The sequence below is a fragment of the Microtus pennsylvanicus genome, chromosome 2 (genome assembly GCF_037038515.1).
Source record: "Microtus pennsylvanicus isolate mMicPen1 chromosome 2, mMicPen1.hap1, whole genome shotgun sequence".
NCBI classification, from domain to species: Eukaryota; Metazoa; Chordata; class Mammalia; order Rodentia; family Cricetidae; genus Microtus; species Microtus pennsylvanicus.
In genome coordinates this window covers 52,087,351-52,111,019 of record NC_134580.1, presented here as the reverse complement: position 1 = coordinate 52,111,019, position 23,669 = coordinate 52,087,351, and the positions used below count along the sequence as shown (strand labels likewise).

The window sequence follows — 23,669 nt, the reverse complement described above, 5'->3', positions numbered from 1 at the left end:
AGCAAAAACTTGAAATAGACTCAGGTAGAGCAGATTTTTAAGAGAAAATGTACTTATTAAAACTATATGTAATATTTTCATTTATTTTGTAGAACCAAATTAATAATCTCAAATAATGTTATATTTGATTGCATCACATATATCAAAACTGTAAAGAGAACTTTCCCTAAGGAGTATCTATAACTTAGTTTTACAAATGAATGGCCTACAGCATGGGTCGTTCATTATCAAATATTAAAAGAATCATTTTCTTAGAAAATTTGAGGTGCCAGTTATTGATCTCATAAGTACTAAAAAGCAAAGTCTCATATGAGCTCAGGTAGAAACATTGGACAACATGTTGTTAGCCCTAGGAATACCTCTATATTATTGAAATATCAATAATGCCAATTAAAATCCATTATTAGGATTCTGTAATACAAGCAGTCAACAGTTTATAGTAATGGTCTTGTTTACATCATAGGGTGAATGAGGTACGGTTTTCAAGACATAGTACTTCTAAGAGCCATAAAATCAGTGTTTTCTTTTCAAATATAAAGATTAAATCTTGAAAAGATTTTAAAAAAAATCCTGATCTCTCCATTTTACACTGAAGAAAATGAATGCCAAAGAGAGGGCATGTCCTTGTAAGGTCAGATGGCTGAGTTGAAAGTTGACCTTATTGGTCAGTTTTATATCTTTGCCTCTCCTGCGCCTCCACTCTGGATGGCCTCAGCACCTAGTCTAACTGCTCCCAAGACAATCTGCATCTTTGTGGATCTCTTAGACCTTCCCCACCTCTTCCAGCCCCCTTACTCATGCATTTTCTTTCATTTCCGAGCTTTTCCTCTTAGCAGTCTTTTTCTTCTCCCTCCTTGAGGCTTTCTCTTACTCATCATGAGCTCCTTATTTAAACTGTTATGTGCTGTTGAGATACTTAATCTTGAAGGAAGCCTTGTCTAATTCCATAGAGGCATCATTTCCAACAGCTGATGGTTTGCAAAGAACTAATCCCAGAGCTGGTGGCTTATGGTACACAGTTCTACGAGTGAAAACTTAGGCATGACTTTCTTCTGATTTGCTCAGGAGCTCGTTTCTTTCTGGTGTCTGGACTAGGAGATCCAAATTCCCTTTCCTTACATGCCTGGGGTCTTCATGCTGATGTTTGGCTAGTGTCTTTGTTATTTTTCTCTATGATTGCATCAGCCTGAGATTTTTTTAAATGGAAGTTCAGGACAGAAGTACAAGACTGGAAGCTGGTAGCTGTCACATAACCCAAGCCCACAGCAACACCACTGTTCCCATGTTAACAGGCTGTATCAAGCCTCAAGGCCTAGATTTTAACATGACAGGCGTTGCTGGGTGCCATCTTTATACATACTTCAGCACAAAAAAAAGGAATGTTGAGTTTTGCGTGTGCCATGTTCACTAGGGTGTACCCTCTCCTTCTGCAATTCTTGATCCATTGTTAAGAAGGGCAGTGGAACTGGGCGGTGGTGGCACGTGCCTTTGATACCAGCACTTGAGAGGGAGAGGCAGGTGAATCTCTGAGTTCCAGGTCAACCAGGACTACACAGAGAAACCCTATCTCAAACCCAAAACCAACCCAAAAAGAAAGTCAGTGGAAGCAAGATAAGGTGCTAGAATCTTTTCAACTGTGTGTGTGTGTGTGTGTGTGTGTGTGTGTGTGTGTGTGGTGTACTGCTGTTTGTGTATGGGGAGGACATTCCTCAGGTGATTCCCACTATTTTCACTGGCCTGCAACATGTTAAATAGGTTAGGTTGACTGCTCATTGAGTCCCAGAGATCCATTTGTTTCTTCTTATCCAGTGTTGAGATTACAAGCACATGCCACACAATTGGCTTTATATATTGTTTCCGAGGATCAAACTGAGGCCCTTCTCCTCGCCGGGCAGTTGCTTTACTGACTGAGCTATCTCTCCAGTGCTTAGCAAACACTTAACTGGCAAGTTTTATGTGTTTGCTGTCTCTGGAGTTGTCCTAAGGGCACATGCAGAAAATGAAGAGCAAAATGTTCACAAAACTTGCTGTGTCTCAGTAAGGAGTGAGAAATTGCCTATTTCCAAGCAGAACAACATTGACGAAAACAATAGAGGATTTTTCTTTTTTCTTTTTTTTCTGTTGAGAAATGAAGCCTGGCCTTGATACTTCTGGAGAGCAATAAACCAGTGAAAGAGCAGCTAAAGCTGAGCAGTGACAGCCAGAGATGTCAGACGTGTAAATCCTTCTGGAGCGGATGCTTACGGCAGACGGGCATCACCTAGTAACCTCGCAGAGGGTGTGTGATGAGTTGGATGTTTGGATTCTCCACACTCCAAATTCACATCTTTACCCTTGACTGCCCAGTTTGGGTTTCTTAAAAATACATGACTTCTAAGGCTGTAACCAAGTTTAAAGGTCGTTACAGGAAGGGGTGCTTTATATGACAAGCCAAAGATCTCATTTTCTCTTGTTTTGTGTGAGCAACTAGGAAAATCCATGAGAGGCTATATAAAGACAGTCATGATTAAGCCAAGAAGAATGTGACTGATGTCGATATTTACTAGCAAACTGACCATGAAGGTCTAAGCCCCAGATCTGTGAGAAGACACAATTCTGTTCTGTTATGTTATCCATACTGTCATGCTTTCTTGCAGCTCAAGCAGACTAACATGTAGGGTTAAGACAGCCCCTTTAGGAGGCGGGGTTTGCCTCAGGCGAATGCCTACGGATAAATGGGCACGTGGGAGGCGGCTCCGCCTTTTCCTTCCTACCTCCTGTACTACGCTGGAACTTCGGTTCTGTAAGTTTATCATTAAAGTGGTAAATATTCTTTAATATCTGCAATGCATTTATTTATGCCGATACATTTGGAGCCCAATGTGGGGCTAAATCCACTTAAAAACCTGAGAAGACTTAAAAATAAGGGAGAGAGAGTTTAACACAGATTTTTGCTGTTTGTTGATGGCATGCTGTAGAGAGATTTCCTGATTCGGCAACAGCAGCAGAAAAAATGCTGTGTCATTTTAAAACGCAGCTTCCTGGAGCTGTGCTGCCAGCATGAACTCTGGCTTTAAAGCATTTCAATGGATTTTATGGGACTGGATGTTTGTGTTCTCGCTTGGGATCGGAAGGAGAGTGCTCTGAGACCCTGCCAATGGCTCAGCAATCCCCGCCAGGCAGATGGCAGAATCAGGCTTAGGCAGTCGGAAGAGCATGGCAGATTCCTGCCGACAGAGACATGTTTTCAGACTGTACAGTGCTCTGCATGTCAGATTTGGTTGTAACTTGGATAAAAAGAGTTTCTATGCTGTACACTCAGTCTCAGAATTAAACTGCTGAGTGCGACTCCAATGTGGACTTGCTGTGTGCCTGAAACTGTGCGCAGCTCAGGGGGACCAAATGGATCTGAGGCAGGAGCGACTGACTGCTCCATGCTGAACTGTGCTGATAGGCAGGAACTGCTGTAATTACCATAAAAACGGTGCAATCAAGGTTTAGACTGGGCAAGAAACAGGCTGTACCTTATTACTGTATTACCTGTACATGATGCAACTTCAGTTTTTAGAACTGCTTAACATTTTAAGAAATGCTCCTGGATAATAAAAAATTACAGATTCACAATAGGACAGATTCAAACCACTAAATGAGTCACACTGTTGGATAAATGTACGTAGGCTGGGAGAAAGAAGCTGAGTCAGAGAGTCGCCATGATTCTCATACTCCAGACAGACAGAGGTTAAGATCATTCCCGGTAAGCCAGCTGGTGGGCTACAACAAATTATTAAAAATGGGTTAGTCCAGGTGTGAAAACTAGCCTAGAAGAGGCTAGATAAAAATGGGCCAAGCGGTGTTTAAAAAAATACAGTTTCCGTGTAATTATTTCAGGGCATAAGCCATATGGGCGGCTGGGGTGCTGGGGACGCAGCCCCGCTGCTCTTATTTCAACACTAACAGAAACCCCAAATTTAACGGAACCGCCTACATCGTGGAGTAATTTATATCTTAGAGAAGTTTTGAAAGCAGCAGTCAATTAAAGAGCCCAAACTCTAGGTGAGAAACTAGCATAGACAGAACACCCAAAGGCTTAATAGTGAGGCCATGGAAAGAGACAAAGAAAGAGGAACTAAAATGACCACCGTACTTGGAAGGTGAGGAGGGAGTGAAGTTATACTTGTGCAAAGATGGGACTCCTCAAGGAACACAAGGGATTCATGGGCATGGGAAATTGGAAAAAATGGTTGCTGCTGAACTGAGTAAGCCAAGTCAACAAATAAGAAATAATAATACTAGTAATGAAAAAAACTAAAAAAAATCCACATAGGATCAGTATCTAGCATCATAACAATATATATTCTAAATATTTTGACTTTCACCAAAATCACAAGATACAAAAAACATGGAAAAATATACAAATAGTAAAAAAAATCCATTAATAGGAAGTGCCTTTAAAAGGGTCTAAATGTTGGCCTTAAAGTTCTAATGTTTTAATTGCAGCTACTATAATATATCAAAAGAACAAGCTGTAATTATATCTACAGAATTAATGAGAGACTGGATGGCAATTCACAAATGGAGGATACTAATACAGAAAGAGAAATTATAACATCAAAATGTAACTTGTAGGGTGGAAAGGATTAATAAATAAAATACAAGAAATCACTCGAAGGACCTAAGAACAGACCCTTGATGTTGACATTAGCTGACAGAACAAAAATTCAGTGTTCTCGACGATAAAGCAATAATTATGTACTTACTGCAATGAAAGTAAGGAAAACGGAAGAATGAACAGGACCTTAGAGAAATGTGGCACATAGCCAAATGCATTAATACATTCGTGATGGTAGTACCAGAGAGAGCGACAGACAGACAGAGAGACACAGAGAAAAATGCAAATGTCTTTAAGCAATGCCCCTCTAAAATTTGGTGTATATTCATTTGAATTTCCTTTATACTTAGTGTTGGGAGACCTTGATAGTCAGAGGGGGCAGTCTGTCAAGGCCTGGCAGCTCTCTCCAAAGCTTGGCAGCACAAGGGACTCCCTCCCCAGCAAGACTGACCACGTTCTACCTTACCTTATCTGGAGACTGTTTTCTAAGCCCCGAGGACTGACCTTACCAGAAAGCAGTCTCGAAGGCTGGAGGCCTGTCTTATCTCTAGCATGACCTTGGCTTGGCACAACTTCCTGTTAGACGCCTTCCCCTCTCCGTGTGTGGTCACTAAGACTTGCACTACCACCTGAGCTGTACACTACTGCCACATACAAAGCCTTATGATAGAAGTCTTCCACCTAATGCAAATTAGGGTCTGGTCCCAGACTCCCCAGTCCTGTATAGTTCCTATACTTTGGAATAAAGTTGAACTGCTTCACTGAAGTCTTATCCTGGAGGGCTACGTCCATCATATCCACAGCCATCCAAATCGTGTCCCCTACCCTCATGGACCAGTGGTCAGTGATCCTGAGGGAAGAAGGAGACCCACACTTAGTGAAGTATAAGAAGAAGCAAGCAGAGGGGCGTGGTGGTGCACACCTTTAATGCCAGCACTTGGGAGGCAGAAGTAGGTGGATTTCTATGAGTTTGAGGCCAGCCTGGTCTACATAGTAAGTTCTGGGACACCTAAAGCTACATAGCGAGATCTTTTCTCAAAAAAGCAAAATTAATTAACTAATAAAAATAGAAGACACAGTCCAGCTGGCATTGGTGAGCTCCCAATAGATCAGCTCCACTGTCTCAGTGGGTGGGTGCACCCCTCGTGGTCCCGACTTCTTTGCTCATGTTCTCCCTCTTTCTGCTCCTCATTGGGACTTTGGGAGCTCAGTCCAGTGCTCCAGTGTGGGTCTCTGTCTCTATCTCCATCCATCACCAGATGAAGGTTCTATGATGATATGCAAGATATTCGTCAGTATTGCTCTAGGATAGGGTCATTTCAGGTTCCCTATCCTCAGCTGCCCAAGGAACTAACTGGGGACCTCGGCTTGGGCACCTGGGAGCCCCTCTAGTGTCAGGTCTCTTGCCAACCCTAAAGTGGCTCCCTTAACTAAGAATTGTGGTTCCGTGCTCCCCTGTCCAACCTTCCTTTATCCCAATCCTCCTGTTTCCCCAAGGCCCCCCCTCCTTCCCTTCTAACTTTTCTCTCCCCATCTCCCCTTACCCCCATCCCACCCCACCCCCAAGATCCCAATTTTCTCCCCGGCAATTTTGTCTACTTCCCTTAGCCAAGAGGATCTGGACTGTGACTGGAAAAGCATGGGATAAAACTGGACTCTCTGAACATGGCGAACAATGAGGGCTGATGAGACGCAAAGGACAATGGCACGGGGTTTTGATCCTACTTAATGTGCTGGCTTTGTGGGAGCCTAGCCAGTTTGGATGTTCACCTTCCTAGATATGGACGGAGCGGGGAGGACCTAGGACTTACCACAGGGCAGAAAACCCTGACTGCTCTTTGGACTGGAGAGGGAGGGGGAAAGGAGTGGGGGGAGGGGGAGAAGAGTGGGGGGAGGGGGAGAAGGGTGGGAGGAGGGGGAGGGAAATGGGAGGCTGGGAGGAGGTGGAAACTTGTTTTTTTTTTTCTCCTTTTCTCAATAAAAAAAAAAATAGCTCCAAAAAAAAAAAAAATAGAAGACACAAGCAATCAGATATATAACCTGATATTCCAGACTAAAATGCTTATTTGACTTTTGTGTGTGCCTGCGTGTGTGTGCATGTGTGTACATGCACACATGTACACTTGAGTGTATATAACTGAAGAGGTCAGAAGAGGGTATTAAAGTCCTCTGGGGCTGGAATCGCAGTAGTTGTGAGCTGACTGACTTGGTAGGTAGTTGTGAGTTCTCATGTATGTTTTCAGAACTGAAACCCAGTTCTTCTGTCAAAGTGCTAAGCACTCATGTCCTGAACCATCTCTTCAGTCCAAAAGAGAATCTCCTGTCAACCCAAAAATGGAGTATTATAATTATGAAGAAAGTCTGACAGTATTCCAGACCAGGTAGAAGATAACAGTGCCCAGGATCGCCGCTTCTAGTCAGCTTTGCACTGTGTATTCTCACCAGAACTTTTATGCAAGAAAACAAAATGAGTGGCATCGGGTTAGAAAGGAAAACTGAAAACTCTATTTGCAAACGATAACATATTTTACATATAAAAATGTCAAAGAATACACTGGCAAACTTCGGATTTAGTAAGTTCTCTAAAGCAGTGGTAAACAATAAATAATAAAAGTAATTGTGTTTTTGTATAGGAATAGCAAGAGCACTAAATATTCACAGGCTGAATAATTAATTCGTGTATATTTCTGACACCATACTAAAAAAAAAAACTTCACTAAAACGGATCATAGGCGTTAAGGTAGGTGCTAACATTATACACTTGTAAATCTTCCAAAAGAAAACACAGGCATAAACCTATGAATTTTGGATTAGGCATACCTTTTTGATAAGGTACTTAGGGCAGAAATGTTAAAATTTTATAAATTAAAAGGCCAAAAGAAAACATGTTGTTCTTCACACAATCGTATAGAAACAATGCCCACACTGAACCAAGTTGGTGTGTGTATGTGTAAAATTTGTTTTCTTCTCAGCTCTAGGAGGGAGCATGGTTGATTTTAGGCAGCTAAATGTAGTGAGGTCTGAGCTAATAGCCCTCTGGATATAGTAAATGGGTCTCATTTGACACAATTGGTTTACCTCCAGACTCTTGGGGGCAGTTTTCAGAGAGAATATTATATTGGTTTTCTCATTTCTGTGACAGACACCCATCAGAAGCAACTTAAGGGAGGAAAGATTTAGCTGTGGAAAAGCTTTCCTGAGATTTCAGTCTACTGTGACATGGCAAAGTAGCTCCCTTGTGAGGGGAGCCTGCACCTGGGCTCTCATCATTTTATCAGAAGCGCAGAGAAGGAGACCAAAATCAAGGAGTGGTTACAAAACTCATATGCAGCCAGCTCCCATACTTGAAACCTCCAAGACAGTTGTGGAGGCTGGAAATCAAGAGTTGAAACTCATGAGCTCATAGTGGGGGGTATGGCAGATAACTTCTCCACTTGCACAATGAAAACCCAGGAATATAGCTGATAAACTCTGACAACCCTTCCAGGCCAGGAAGAAAACCAGTCTTAGGATCAGAAATGGCCAAGAAGGAGAGAAGAGGCTCTGGGGCCCTGTGCAGACAGTGCTTGGGTTCCTCTAGGTGTTTGATTGGCAGAATCAACAGTTTTCATGTATTAACTTTTCCATATGATTTTTGTATTCTTTACATACTTCATACCATTCTAACTAATATTGATTCTCATTGTATAAAAATATCTATGATATCTAGCAAGATATCAATAATTGTATTTTGGGGGTATGATTACCAGTGATTTTTCTCTGCTTTGTCCTCTTTTTATAATTCCAGGTTTTCCATAATGATATGTAAATATTTTTTTTTCAGAAAAATTCAAATATGACCATAATTAGAGTGCTCCTAATACTTATTAGACAAGCCTAGATCATCAGACTTTTAATTCCAGATGGTGATCATCCAAATGAAATAAGCCCTCAAATAGAAGCTAATTTAAAATTTTAACTTTCAGAGCTCCAATTGTAAAAGCCTCAGTTCTGAGAACCCAATTAGTGTTTTCAAATAAAATTATTGAATTTAAAAAATCCTATTAGTTCAAGATCCATGGACGGTGTCATCTGCACTAGCAGATTAGGTACACTGATATTGAGACAGCAGCTAGTCTGAGGCATGGTGGGAGAACAGTGGGGTTTTGTCCTCCTGTTTTGGCATATTTGACCTTAGAAAGTCACATTGCCTCTATGAAACTCACTTACCCCACCCAAGAAACTATGCATTTGAGGTAAATTTTATCAATAGTCCCCCATCTATGATCCCAGGGGAGTCCTCAAATTAAGCTTTGTGTTAGAGCAGGAATAATAGTTACTGTTTTAGGAAGCAGAAGAAGGACCTAGTTTTCATCTTGGCAGTGGGTATTTAGTAGAGGTATTGAATGATGAGGTGTCTGAGGGTCCCCAGGCCCCTCAATACTGAACAGGTATTGTGGCCTACTGATGTTTATTTGCTTATGCCTTACAATCTAACATGATGATGGTGGCAGGTTCTGTCCGTATGCAGAATCTTTTCATAATGAAACAATCAGAGCTCATTTCCTATGGTGGGATGTAATGTTCAGTCTTAATGCAGCGGGAGGGGCTTGGTCCTGCCCCAACTTAATGCGACAGACTTTGTTGACTCCTCATGGGAGTCTCTACCCATTGGGAGGAGTGGATGGAAGGTGGGCTGGGAGGGGAAGCCGGGGGGCGGGGGGCAGAAGGAGAAGTCACTGGAGAACTGTGACTGGAATATAAAGTGAAATTAAAAAAAAACAAAGAAAGACTGGCCCTTAAGTATTTCTATTTCTTTCCTTCTGTTTCCATCTGTTCCCTTAGCTCCACAAAAGTAGTGGTTGGGAGCAGTTGTGAACCCAGAAGGAAATGTAAGGAGAACTCTGAATTCTAACTCCTTTGCTAGTTTGCCAATGTCCTAAGAGCTACGTTGAGAGTGAGAAGGGCTGCCAGGGAGGTGCATGCTTGCCACTGTGTTCACCTCTTGATCCTGTCAAAATTGTCCTCAGCAGAGAACTTCGACAGAAACTTGTGAATAAAGATGGGTGTCCTGGAGACAGGCCAGAGCAGCCAGAGGCAGAAGGCATCTATCACTGCCACAGCAACGCCAAGGCCACAGAGAACGGCTCAAGCAAGCAAGTGCATGCCAAGAGGAGACTCTGTGCTGCTTCAGCGATATGCTTCATCTTCATGGTGGCAGAGGTGGTCGGTGAGTACCGCCCAGGAAAACTCCGGCAGGACCCTGCATCGTGATGGGAAGGACAACTAAGTTGTTCTTGAAGAGAAATTGTTAATATCTTCTGCATGTATAGAATGACAGTAGGCACATAGTAGTCGAGTTGCAAAATAAAAGAAAAACAAAATCCATTATGCAAATGATCACCTCTTATAACACTGCGGGTATTTCCTATAGTTCATCTGTGCACAGCGCTTGGGGTTTTTTCATTTACATAACTGGGATCATGCTAAATGCTCTTGTCTATTTTATCAAACACCATTTAAAAATATGTTTATTTCTAAACAATACATTCCACTGTAAATCACATTTCTCTATTGATAGAAATTTGGGGGAGATTCTTCCTGCTTCTGGACTATACAATAAAGGAAATCTTAATAAAATTCTGCCTACTCTTCTAGTTAATTTCTTGAAAGGGATTCTAAAAGTGGAAATATTTGATTGAAAGACATGAATATTTTTTCTTAATTCTTGAATCATTTTGTCAAACCTATGTTCAGACACTTGAAATGATTCATCAGTATGGAAGCCCGTCATGAAAATGATTTTCCTTCCAACTCCTCAAAAATCTTTGCTAGGATTAGAGAGATAGTTCCATGATTAAAAGCAATCCTGTTCCCTCTGCTACCCGTCACACTGTTACTGACATCTTAGGTGCTTCCTTTTTATCCTGTGTTACAGGGGGCCGCTTGTTCATCCCGGCCCCCCGGCTAGCTTAGCCTTAAAATAACCACACAGAAGTGTATTAATTAAATCACTGCTTGGCCCAATAGTTCTAGTTTTTTATTGGCTAATTCTTACATCTTAATTTAATTCATTTCTATTAATCTGTGTATCGTCATGTGGCAGTGGCTTATTGGGTAAAATTCCCAGTGTCTCTCTCTGGTGGATCCATGGTGTCTCTCTGACTCCGCCTCCTTTCTTCCAGCATGTCTTTTAGTTTTCCCCACTTACCTAAACTCTGTTCTACCCTATCAGGCAAAGCCAGTTTCTTTATTCATTAACCAATGAAAGAAAAACATAGACAGAAGGACCGCCTACACCAATCTTGTTACCAAAAGAGAAGCCTAAATGAGTAAGGAACAGAATAGAGGAAAATAGGCTCTACCAATTTCCTTTTTGCATGGTATTTTCTAGCTTCCAGAATAAGTCGTGTTGCTTCTAGCTGTGTAATCTTCTTTAGACTGTCATAGTTTTTTTTTTCCTGAACTTTTTTTTTATTTTATTTTTTATTTTTTTTTATTTTATTATTTATTTATTTATTTATTAAGGATTTCTGCCTCCTCCCCGCAGCCGCCTCCCATTTCCCTCCCCCTCCCCCGATCAAGTCACCCTCCCTAATCTGCTTGAAGAGCAATCAGGGTTCCCTGACCTGTGGGAAGCCCAAGGACCGCCCACCTCTATCCAGGTCTCCTAAGGTGAGCATCCAAACTGCCTAGGCTCCCCCAAAGCCAGTACGTGCAGTAGGATCAAAAACCCTCTGCGATTGTTCTTGAGTTCTCAGTATTCCTCATTGTCATAGTTTTTAAAAATCAGATAAAACCTTAGAATAAATCCAAAACAACCAAAGATTTGATGTACAGCATTTTAGTCAAAATTTATAAAAATAATCAGTATCACAGTTTCTATACCAAATGCTATACATTTTGAGGAAAGAGACTGAAAATGTGATGGAGTTGCAAAATAATTCGATGAAGCGATAGGCAGTTCCAGTCCTCTTTAAATCCACCATCTCACAAAAATGCACACACAGACAGCGTATATACAAACATGTATGCACGTATACACGTGCACATATATCTCTAGAGTATATTTAGATGTATAAATTGAAGAAGGAGTCTACAAATAAAAATTTCACTCCTTCCTTTCCTATTGGAATACTTTCTATTCCTTTGTTTTGTTCATCTGGTTAAGGTCTCCAGAGCATGCCAATAGAAGTGGCTAAAGGGAATTCCTTGGTTTGCTCTTGATCTCAGAGGAAGGCCGTTCCCCTCTTCCATCTTGTGTAGTATGAAACTGTGTCACTTGGAGCCTTCATTTCTCTCAGCTGTGCTTCTACGATTCCTCTTTTGCTATTTCAAATGTTTTGTTTCAAAATCAAAATGTTTTGAGTGCGGTAGGCATGGGCAGCTCTCCTCATGGAGTCCCCCTTCCTCTCTGATTCCTGGGCGTCCAACTGTGTGAGTTCTACCTTCAGTGTCAGAAGTGATTGCACCAGGAAAGGGATATAATGGATGCTGACTGGTCCTTGCTGAGTTTTGAGCTGTATCGATATCAAGCTGATTGTTCTAAGCGTGGCTTTTAGCATCCTACATCCATCTTTAAAATTGTCAGCATTCTTCTTTGGCTTGAAATGTTCTTGAGCATGGGGCTAAAATGACAAGAGCGTGTGCCACTGGAAGAGACTGGTTCAGACGCCGCTTCTGTGCTCGGCTCCACTCTGCTCTCCTTCACTCTGGCTCTCCCAAATGAAAAGAGATCAATAGTTTGGAAGTTTCTGTTATTTAGGGCAAACAAAAAGAAAATTCTGTCTTTGGATTTTCAGATACTCTACAATCAGTCTGCCATATAAAGTATTAATACTTTTTCTCTTGCTGCATCCTTACGTAATTATTCAGTTCTAACTCAGACAGACTTTTCATTCCTTGCAAAATAATCCTCATGTTTTTAGGTTCCCCGTAGCTTTTTCTTTAAATATAAAAGTCTTCTCCATGTTCCATTCTCATCAAAGTTCGAGCCATCACTCAAGATCCCATTCCACAGCACGCCTATTCCCTGAAGTCAAATAAAGAAATGGTTATTACCAAAACTTTTTAGGAGAATCTGGGAGGTCCTTCTTCAGTATACAGATTCTGAGCAAGGCCTCGAAGCTTCTCATATAAAATGAGAAAGTCCTTTTTTGAGAGAAGTCCAAAAGTGATGCAATTATGGTTTAATTTAAAAAATTATAAATCAATAAATAAAACTAACAAAAGCACAATGCAATAGCTCATTGGTTATTCTTGGGGTCCGAGAGGTGGTAACTCTCAGGCCCTACATTCAGATGTCCTATGGGTCTGTCTGAAACAAAACAGGGCATGATACCCTTAGAGATGCAGGCACAGTAGCTTAAGGGAGGCTGACACTTCCGAAGTTCAGCTTGGTTTCTCACTGTCTACCATGGCTGCAAGCCTGGGTCCGCCTGGCCTGAGGACCCTATACTCAGAGTCTCTGGCCTTTCTTTACATAAGGAGACTGAATAAAAACTTACACTCTCTCCTGCAAAAATATTAATGTGGAATGATGTAGTCCCAGAGCTTCTCCTATATCTTATCTACCTTCAATAATCTACCTTAGTAACATCTTTTGATCCTTAGACTTAAGACACACCTGCTCAATTATCCCCATATTCGCTTGTATTTATCCGAGTCAATAACTAAAAATCTTTCTGTTGTTTAAGCTAATTTAGTTTAAGCTTTTTATGACTTAGAAGCGAAAGAGAATTCCTAAAGTAGATTTTGTCAAAGACATAGCTAGAATGGTAATTGGGGGTTCATCTGGGGGAACAGGTCCTTTCATAGAGCTTGTTTTTAGAATAGGAGCGAATCAGGCCATTGGGCTGCGTTTAGGGAGACGACCGCCACAGTGTGCTCAGATGAGTGGCAGAAGAACTAAGGAATGACAGAGCCAGGCACAACATGCCCACTCTTGGGCCACTGGAGCTGTCAAACTGGGAATGGTTTTGGCATCTTGTAAAAATTCTTCTTTGTGTGAGGGCCATAAAGGGGGAGTTATGTTGCAGATATGAGCACACATCTCTATTCGAAAAGATGAAATGCAGATACCGAGAGCTCAAGAAAATAGGCTCAAGTGTGTCACCGCTAGAAGCAATTGAGAGTAGGCAATGAGAGGCATCTGAGGTACCATATTCAGGGTTATGTAAGGATGGGAGAGATGCTATTGCCTAGCAGTGATGGAGAGCTGAAGCAAGCTAAGGAGGACAGGAATGCGAGAGTGAGAACCTTCTGTCTTCCTAAGAGAAAGATGTAGCTGTAATGTGTGATACCCACATGTTTGGTTACTAGTTTTTTTTTTACTTGCTTTGTTCTGTGGTTACCATAGTGACCCAGGTCACAATTTTTTTTTTAAACAAGGACAAAGGGAACTGTGCCCTGGCTGCCCTGAGAAGGGAGGGGACACTTTCATTGCCTGTTAGTTCTTTAAAAAAAAATTGTCTTTATTGAGCTATATATATTTCTCCACTCCCTTCCCATTCTCTCCCTTTCCCTTCTACCCTCTCCCATGGTCCCCATGCTCCCAAATTATTCAGGAGATCTTGTCTTTTTTCTACTTCCCATGTGGATTAGATCCATGTATGTCTCTCTTAGGGTCCTCATTTTTGTTTAGGTTCTCGGGGATTGTGAATTGTAGGCTGGTTTTTCTTTGCTTTATGTCTAGAAGCCACTTATGAGTAAGTACATGTGATATTTGTCTTTCTGGGTCTGGGTTACCTCATTTAATATAATGTTTTCCAGACCCATCAATTTGCCCTCAAATTTCAAGATGTCATTGTTTTGTTTTGTTTTGTTTTCCCTGCTGTGTAGTACTCTATGGTGTAAACATACCACATTTTCCTTATCCGGTTTTTGGTCGAGAGGCATCTAGGTTGTTTCCAGGTTCTGGCTATGACAAACAATGCTGCTATGAACATAGTTGATCACATGTCCTTGTGGTACAATTGAGCATCATTTGAGTATATACCAAAAAGTGGTTCAGCTGGTTCTTGAGAAATCACCATACTGATATCCAAAGGGGCTGTATCAGTTTTATTCCCCACAAATATTTTTGGTTTAACAATTTCACCCTTTGAGAACTTTATACATGAGCACAAAATTTACATCACACTGCCCCCTCCATTTTCCCATCCAACCCCTCCTATGCCTACCACCTCAATTCAGGTCAAAGACATTTTTTGAGGTTCCTGCTATTAGGAAAATTTTAAAACAGAGCCATGAAAACTGTGGTATGCTTTAAATAATTGCCAAATAATAACTCAAAAATTTGGCTTATGATGTTAAATAGTATAGTATACTAAAAAGCCACCCATACAATAGCTAAATAATTCTTAAATATGAATTAACATCATACAGTGATGTAGCCAAGTAGTGGATGCAAGGCTGTTTGGGGTACTTTTCTATTGCCGGAATAATACACCACGGCCAAGACAATTTGTAGAAGAATGAGTTTTCTTGGGACTGACAGCTTCAGAGGGTTTTAATCCATGACCATCATGGCAAAGAAAATGGCTGCAGGCAAACAGGCGATGCTGGAGCAGTGTTTGAGAGCTCACATCTTGAGATACATCTATGAGGCCAGAGAGCTAACCAGAAATGTTGTGGACATTTGAAACCTTAAAGCTCACCTTCAATGACACACCTCCTCCAATAAAGCCACACTTCCTAATCCTTCTTTAACAATTCCACTAACTGGGGAGCAAGCATTCAAATACAGGAACCTTTGAGGGCCATTCTCATTAAACCCCCCACAAAAGCTAATATCATCCGGTGAACCGTTGTTTTCTCAGTACTGCCAATATATCTCATCTTCCAAGGAAAAAATACCATGGGAGTTTAAACTGTTTAGATCTGGGGGAGCCTATGACTAGGAGGTGCAGGTCCAGTGTTCTACTGTCATCTTCCCTGCATGGGGCTCAAACGATCCATTTCCAGGCCTGTGGCCTGCCTGTGCCTATGTCCCCTTAATCTGAGCTCATTCTGCATCTATCGTGCCATGGTTAGGAATAGAACCAACAACACTCTGCTCCCTGCCATTACCGGAGTTTCCCTTCAGCAATTACTGTTATATGTTTTTAATTAGCATAAAATTATTAAGTTCCTTTATGGCATTCTGAAGCATTTCTGTTGCTGTTTTTGATCTCTGGTGCCCTCTTCACTGTTGGGACCATTTGGAGTCCTGGCCTTCAGCTGCTCTTCCCTGCTAGAGATCTTTACTTTCCTTCTGATATGAGTTACTAAAAGCTGTGTCAAAGTTGTTTACCAGCTCTGCTTCACGAGCATGTGTTGCCTTGCCTTGAGGATAAGGTTTTCACCTGTTGGCCCACTTGACTGTTGGGTATATAAGCCTCCATGGTGCTATTGAATAGAGGGCTTCTTACCAGTGACTAGAGGTCCGTGTCTCTGTCTGAGCTGTGTCTGTCTGTGTGTGTTTGTGTGTTTCAACCTCCAGCCCCTTGCCCAAAGCTCACGAACTGTATGTTAGTGCATAGAGCGCAGACAGCTGTTGTGTGTTGCACTTCATCTATTTCTGTTCTCCACTTAGACCCTTCAATCTATACATCATCCTCTCAACTCCTTGTTTTGTCTTGTGGTATTGCCCTCTTCCTCAATAATTCTTTGTCTCTAATCTCATGTTTTCTTTCTAGTTTCATAGCTTGTGCCCATTTACACCCTTTGTGACAGACACATACACACACATGCGCGTGCGCACACACATACACAAATACACACACACTAAAAGCTAGGATCCACATATGGGAAAGGTCATGTGATGTTTGTCTTTCTGAGTTTACATCATATAATGGTTTCCGATCCATGTGCAGCAATCACCAGCTTCGTGTCCCTCCAAGTCAGCCTCTATATTGCTGGCAAAGATCTCTCTCAAACACAAATCTAAATATGCCTTGGGTTTGCCTAAAAATTCTAAGTAGGTCCCCTCAGCTCATAAATTAACCTTCAACTTCTTCTGCTTGACACGGAATACATCCCCAGTTGTCTCTAGTCCACCACTGAGGTCTCATTTCCCATAGTTCTCTGATATACTGTGTCTCCTATTTTTACAGAAAAATGGTGCATTCTTTTATTTCTGTTTCCATGTCCCTGTTTACTCGTGAAAACCCACTACTTCCTCGCTAATTCTCAGGACTTCTTTGAAAAGTTCCAGAATACTGCAGTGCTCTCTGTTCCCAGCCCAGTGGCAAGTCTTCAGTGCAGTGTTAGGAGATCACCGGAGAAAGGGATTGTAATTGTTTATCTTTGTGTACTTTGCTCACGCTCCCACGCACAGCAAGGGCTCAATAAATGCTGACTGGATAGTTGGATTAATGGTCAATAATACCCCATGCTTTTAGAAGCAAATACACATGCTCCCTTTGGCCAACTGTTTGCTGTGTAGCATTCAGGAGCGCCCACGGTTTTCTCGATAGTTCTTATTACCAGTCGTGATGGCTGGAAAATGATTGTGGGGTCCCGGGTCTCCACATCAACATGCCTCTTCTAAAGCAAGCCTCTTTTCTTCTCAGTTGCCTGCAGACCATCTGAGCCTGCTTAAGGAATTCCTCCAAGACGTTCTTCCTTTGACTTAGTGGGCAATTTCAGTGTGGCGCACAGAATCCTCATCACTCATGGCTGAAATTGCAGCATGCTGCTTATCTGCATGCAGTCGTTCTCCGGGCAAGAAATAATGCATTATTAACACAGCTTTATTATCAGGACCGCGTTTGGCAGATAGAGGAACATTAGAGGATAATTGGAAGGACAGCTGATTTGTTAGCAAAATGTTGCCTTTTGGCTAATGAATCATTCCGATTTTTGCCCCGACAGCTCAGTAACAAGCTTGAAGACTCCTTTGCTTCAGACCATTAAACTCTGACAAACCAGTTATTAAGTACAGCTCGAGCCACCAGTCTGTGGGGAGTATTGCAATTACGAGCCATCTAGGTAATTTTTTTTAATCATTAGGCGAGACAAGGTGAGTGTGATGATGGAGAGTCTGGTGACTGACAGCCTCCGCCGCTGTGCGGTACACAAGGCAGTAAACAGCTGCGGGAGGACTCATCAGTCAGCACACGCTCTTCGCTGGGAAGAGGTGGCAAGAGTAATAAAGGTTATTGCTCTCAAACAAGAAGCCCTGTTCTGGAAGGAAAGGACATGGTTTTTCTTTATTTCTTCTCTGGAGGCTGGAAGTTTTTTCAAAGGAGAAACAGAGGGGAGAAACAGGGATGTTACCAATGCCCAGAAAAGCAAGGTGGGCTCACGTGCTTGGGGTTCCCTATCCTATGGTTGTTAAGATTGTTTTTGCTCTTGGTAGGCCCACGGCACTGGGCCTCCGTTTCTCCTTTCTGCTCTGCTCTCTCGTTATTTATAACATGACTCTCGAGTGCAGCTATGTAGCATAACTCAACAGAACAAAGGAGGCAGTAAAGATTACGCTAAAACTGCAAAATAGATAACAAGGCTGTGGGCAGATCCAACACTGTTTTCCAGGTAGAAGGGCAAGTCTACAGTCTGCATTATGAGACCCTGTGAATCTAGCCAACACCTTCACAGCCATATGTCCTTGGAGACCTATTCCTAAGGCTTCCTGCCTAGGAGTTGAGATGCTGTCTCTATTGCCTCATAATTCCTGTCTCTGTGTTCCTTCAGCCTCAGAAATGGCCCCCTTAACATTCATTTTTACATGTTCAATTTTATTTACTTTTTAAGGTCCCAGTTATTTTTCAAATGGGGGAAAAGGTGGGTTAATTTGACTTGGATCTTTTTCTTCTTCCCAAGTTGTGTAAGCCAACAATGTGTAATAAGCATATGAGTTGAACTGCACTCTGGGCCTTCAACCGGGTGTGATATTGTGCATCTCACAGGTGGACACCTTGCTGGGAGCCTTGCTGTCATCACCGACGCCGCTCATCTCTTAATTGACCTGACCAGTTTTCTACTCAGCCTCTTTTCCTTGTGGTTGTCATCACGGCCTCCCTCCAAGCGGCTGACCTTTGGGTGGTACCGAGCAGGTAAAGTTCCGCGCTTTTGCAATGATGAATGCATACTGCAGCAGAGTCAAAACAGAGGGGAAGGGAAAGAGCAAAGCCGTGTTCCAAAATTCCCACCGGGCCACGAGTTTGGTGCTCAGGCTAAAATAACCATGTGGGAATGTGTACTCTCAACATTAATTCACCTGACAGCAGATTAATAGAAGTAGCTCCTCTCCTGTGGGACGGCAAGAGTATGCGGCTCTTATTAGCAGCTCCGCCATCCCCAGGGTCTCTGCCTAGCAACTACGAGGATATGTTCTCTCAGTTACTCTGAATCCATGAGAGAGACGTTGACAGCAAAGCTTCTGCCACATTGCAAACTAAAGCCCCAGAGTCCAAGAGAGTGGCGGGAGTGAAGGATTTCTCCCCAGGGAGCTGGGCCTGAGATACGGGGCTTTCTCAGTCACACACGGCCTTTAATCATTGCTGTAGCTAGATTGTTACCTGTGGATCTGATGCTGGCCTTTAATGACTGTTGGCACAGTGTGGGGGCGGGACTTCATTAGGTCCCGAGAACTGTGCTCTCGTTAGTGGGTCCATCCTGTTGTTGTGGGAGTGGGATCCAGATAAGAAGGGTGAGGTCAGCATAATTTCTTCCCCTGGCCTCACGCACAAACACTTGCTTGCTTTTTTATCACGCCATGATGTGGCATAGAAATGCTTGCCAACTTCAAAGAACATTGGTCTGGTACTTCCCTGAATCAAGAACTGTGAGCAAAAAATAAAATTAAATTAAAGATAAAATCCTTTCATTATAAATTACCTAGACTGTAGTTCTTTGTTAGTAGAGCAGCAGAAAACGCACTAAGACAGCCAGTCAGCGAAGGCGTGGCCCAGCTGAATACTTGTTCATTAAATCACCACCAACAACAGAGAGGAAGAAAATGCTGACAACATGAAGCAAGAGGAGACATAAAATCCACTGTTTCATCATTTCTCAGAGCTGCTTCTTTTGCTGAGCAACTGCCTGCTCTTGCCCAGGAAGAGGCCAGTCTCTGGGAAATGTTGGCTAAGGTTCTCCATACAGCATCCCCTCACCCATCTACACCTGGCCCAGCTCGATCTTCCCTCTCTGCTGGGGGAGCTTATCTGTTAGCTGGAAGAGTTTCTGTTGGAATATTTTGTGCCAGTCTTGGAAATACATAGTTACAGCTCCTTGATTTCACACTGCCTGAGAAGTCAAGGCTGAGGTGACTGGGCAAGAATGCCTGGGCAATTCAAGGATAACCTTCACAGTGAAAGATATGGGTGGCCACAAACCACAGCTTGTTTACTGAAAGGTGAACTATCAGTGTTTGAGGTTAGGATACTAGTGAGCTTGTCTTCAGCAATTTATTGGTGCAGGTGTTCGGAATTGGCTTACCTTCCACATTCGGAGAAATAAACAACAACCAAGCTCGTGAGAAGAAGTTTAGAGAACACTTCAGCTGTCACTGCATTCTTGGGAGCCTTGTGAGTTTTGTCACGCTCTCAGCATTTATCAGCACAACTTTTGATTGTTGCACAACACTTTCTGGTATTATTAGAACAGTTTGTTTCTCTAGAATGGTTTCTTTTTAAGGGAGAGTAGACTCAGAATTTTACATCACTGTTTAGACCAGTCGTTCTCAACTCCTTTGTGTGTGTGTGTGTGTGTGTGTGTGTGTAGGGGGCGGGTGTCAAAGTATCCTTTCATGGGGATTACATATCAGATAACCTGCAAAGAAGATATTTACATTACACTAGAAAATTTACAGTTATGTAGTACCGATGAAAATAATTTTATGGTTGGGAGTCACTACAACATGAAGAACTATATTAAAGGGTCACATCATTAGGAAGGTTGAAAACTACTGGCTTAGCCTATGTCCCCTTGACTGTAGAAATCTATGAGCCCTAATAGTCTGAAAGATCAAGAATGTTCAATACAGCTCTTGCTATTAGGTAAAACATTTTGAAATAAGGTGTATGATATAAATATTGAGAACTCTAAATGTGACTAGTATGACATAACCACAACATTTTAAATATTATCTAATGTTTAGTTAAATGGCTGCGCATGATTGGTGGGTACCATGTGAAGCACCGCCTAGATATATAGGTGGGCCCTGTAAATGCTTACTAGCTGCTAGTCTGCCCATTAATGCTTGACGTTGGTGTGAGGGCTTTATTGGCCAAGCTCATCTCTCACTAGACATTTGCAAACCGGGGCTTAGGGTAGGACATAATCAACTTGAACATTCTGATTTAGATGCCCCAGGGATGGGAACTATACTACTCACCATCTGTGAATTCACTCCCTGTTTCTGGCTAAGCAGAAAGTTTTTTAGCCTGAGTCTCATTAATTTCAGCAAAGGGAACTTTAAACAATCTAACTAATTAAATCGTAATTCTTGAGAGTTTGTTCAGTGGTGTGTGTTTCCCTGAGCTGTTTTAGCACCATGGTTCCAACTGGCCAGCTCAGAGAGACACTGTCTCAGAGGTCTAGAGGAACAGAAGTGGGAAATAAAGGCATGAGTGAAGTTGCCTTCTTCTGAGGTCTGTCAGGGAAAACATGTTTGCTAACTTTCTCAGAACTGCTGCTGGTTTGTTGCCAGTCTTTGTTGTTTCTTGGCTCCAATATCTCGGCGTTGATCTTGATATCGTCTTGCACTCTGTCTGTATTCGTGTCTATTTTCACCCTTCCCCTTAGAATAAGCAAACCAGTCATCTTTGATTATAGGAAGACCCTATACCATAATGATTGCATCTTAACTAGTTGGGTGCAAAGACACCATTTTCAAATGAGTTAACAATATGAGATGCTAAAGAATAACATTTTTACATGCAAATCTTTGAAAGGTAAAATGCAAGCCACAACACATTCCAACTTGCCTTTATATATTGCTTTAAAAATCTATCTTACAGAGAAAGAAACTCTTATCTGTATAAAACCAGGTAAGTGTCATTGGTATGCCATATGGCTGTGATACTTGAAATCAAATCCTAAATATCAGCATCAGTGCTTCCTTTAGTGTGAAAATGTTCCATAGACGAACAATCAGATGTCTTGACTGTTGTATGGGCAGTAATTACATATGCATTCTATTATGCATGAAACATAAACTTCTAATTTGTGGCTAACTTTTTAGAAAGAAGCTAAGCATAAATATGAGTTAATGTGAGAAAACACAAAATGACTAAGGTAAGTGGTACATGAATATGGCAAAGTAATTAAAATTGTATATGAATTACTATAAAGGTCAGGGAAGCAGTAGCCATATAGTGAGTAATAGTACATAATTCTGCTTTTTGTCCATAATTCTGCTTTTGCAGGACCTAATATATAGAAATAATGGAAAGGGAGTGTCGTAGTTGGTGTTAACTGTCATCTGACACAACCTAAAGCCAACTGAGAAGGGACTCCCAACCGAGGGATTGCCCAGACCAGATTGGTCAGTGGGCATGTCTGTGGAGGATGCCCTTGATTGCTGTGTTGGGCCCTGCCTACTGTGGGTAACACCATTCCCTAGGCTGATGGTCTTGTGTCGTATAAGAAAGCTAGCTAAACACAAGCTGTCAAGCAACATTCCTTCACTGTTCCTAGTTTAAGTTCCTGCTTGAGTTCTGGACTTGACTCCCTTCAGTGATAGCCTGTGGCCTGGAAGTTATGCCAAATGAACCCATTCCTCTTCTAAATTGGGTGCTTATCACAGCAACAGACTGAGGCAGGATCAAGAGTAGAGAATAGCATAATGGAAATTTGCCTGACCACTGGCTCACAGTGTATGTCTAGACACTTGTGGGTTTTAAAATCTCTCTACAAGGCTGAATGAAAGAACAGGGTGAGGTATTAAGGAAGGCTTGCATGAGCCAAAGGGCTTTGTTTCTTAAACAAGCACATTGAGATCGCTCTTATCTTCAAATATTCATGCAAATGTCTCCATTTTGATGTTTCTTTTCCTTGCAGTTGCTCTTAAAAAGCCGTTGGAGCACAGAGAAACCCTTGAGTTCGCCTCTGTGTTTACAATATGTCCGGTTGGTAAATGAAAGCCATTTGCGTAAACCACACGCTGAAGCCTTCCCTTTTTCCTAGCTTATTCCTCTAAAGGTGCTGGCGCTGGCAAGCTGTAAATGTTTTAGGGTGAAATTAAGAGTTTCTAAACACATTTTACTCATTGTATCTCATTATTTCATTCCCTAATAAGCTTCTATCATTTTAGCACCTGCGTAAATTAAAATCCCCAAGGAGAACAAGGGAGGGCAGGCAGCAATTAATATGTTCTAAAAATTTGCTGGAAATTACTCAGTAATAGGAAGCATAATGAATTTTGATGTTCGTGCTTTATGGATGGAACGCTAAAGTGTCTCATCTCAGTTCTCAAATCCATTCATACTTCTGCTTCATGAATCACGGAACAAAACAGTATGAAGCCATTTTCACAGGCAAGAGGATCAAAGAATCTATGGTCCTCTGGTGGGGAGTGGGAGATGTGAAGGTGATACTCATAATGCTTGCTGTGAATTTGACTCCCAGAGATCCTTGGGGCCCTGCTGTCTGTCCTCTGCATCTGGTTGGTGACTGGTGTCCTGGTATACCTTGCCTGTGAGCGCCTACTGTATCCTGATTACCAGATCCAAGCAAGCATCATGATCATCGTTTCAGGCTGTGCGGTGGCAGCCAATATTGTGTAAGTCATCCCATGCCGAGTGTCTGTTGGGCTTATCTTCAGCCCTACGGTGAGAAATATTATTAAAAAGAAAAAAAATCTCCTGGGTCTGTGAAGATTCTAAAGTTCTGACATGGTATTTGGGTGTCATTAAGACTTAAAGTAGTATTGGTCACTATGGATTAAGGAGTTTTAAGCATTGACTTACACGAGCTACCACATTTGAAAGCTTCCAACACGCCAGAGGGTGGGAAAGGATCTCGCGATACACACACATATCAAATTGAATTTTGCCGTCTTCCAACCCCATCGAGTGTGAAAGGGAAGCTCAGCTATGTTAAATAGGTAGTGAGGCATTAGGATTTGAATCTCAATCCATGCATTTGGAGTAGAGGTTCCTTCCACACACTACTT

The 23,669-nt window shown here is 41.9% G+C and overlaps 1 protein-coding gene across 1 annotated transcript in view; it reads left to right on the top strand.

Moving 5' to 3' along the window:
- Slc30a8 (solute carrier family 30 member 8) overlaps window positions 1-23,669 on the top strand; it is a 34,081-nt gene that overhangs the window by 1,166 nt on the left and 9,246 nt on the right. Inside the window, exons 2-4 of the mRNA XM_075963621.1 lie at window positions 9,601-9,797; window positions 18,460-18,606; window positions 23,123-23,276. Coding sequence (XP_075819736.1) covers window positions 9,601-9,797; window positions 18,460-18,606; window positions 23,123-23,276 — 498 coding nt within the window. The remainder of the gene's footprint in view (window positions 1-9,600; window positions 9,798-18,459; window positions 18,607-23,122; window positions 23,277-23,669) is intronic.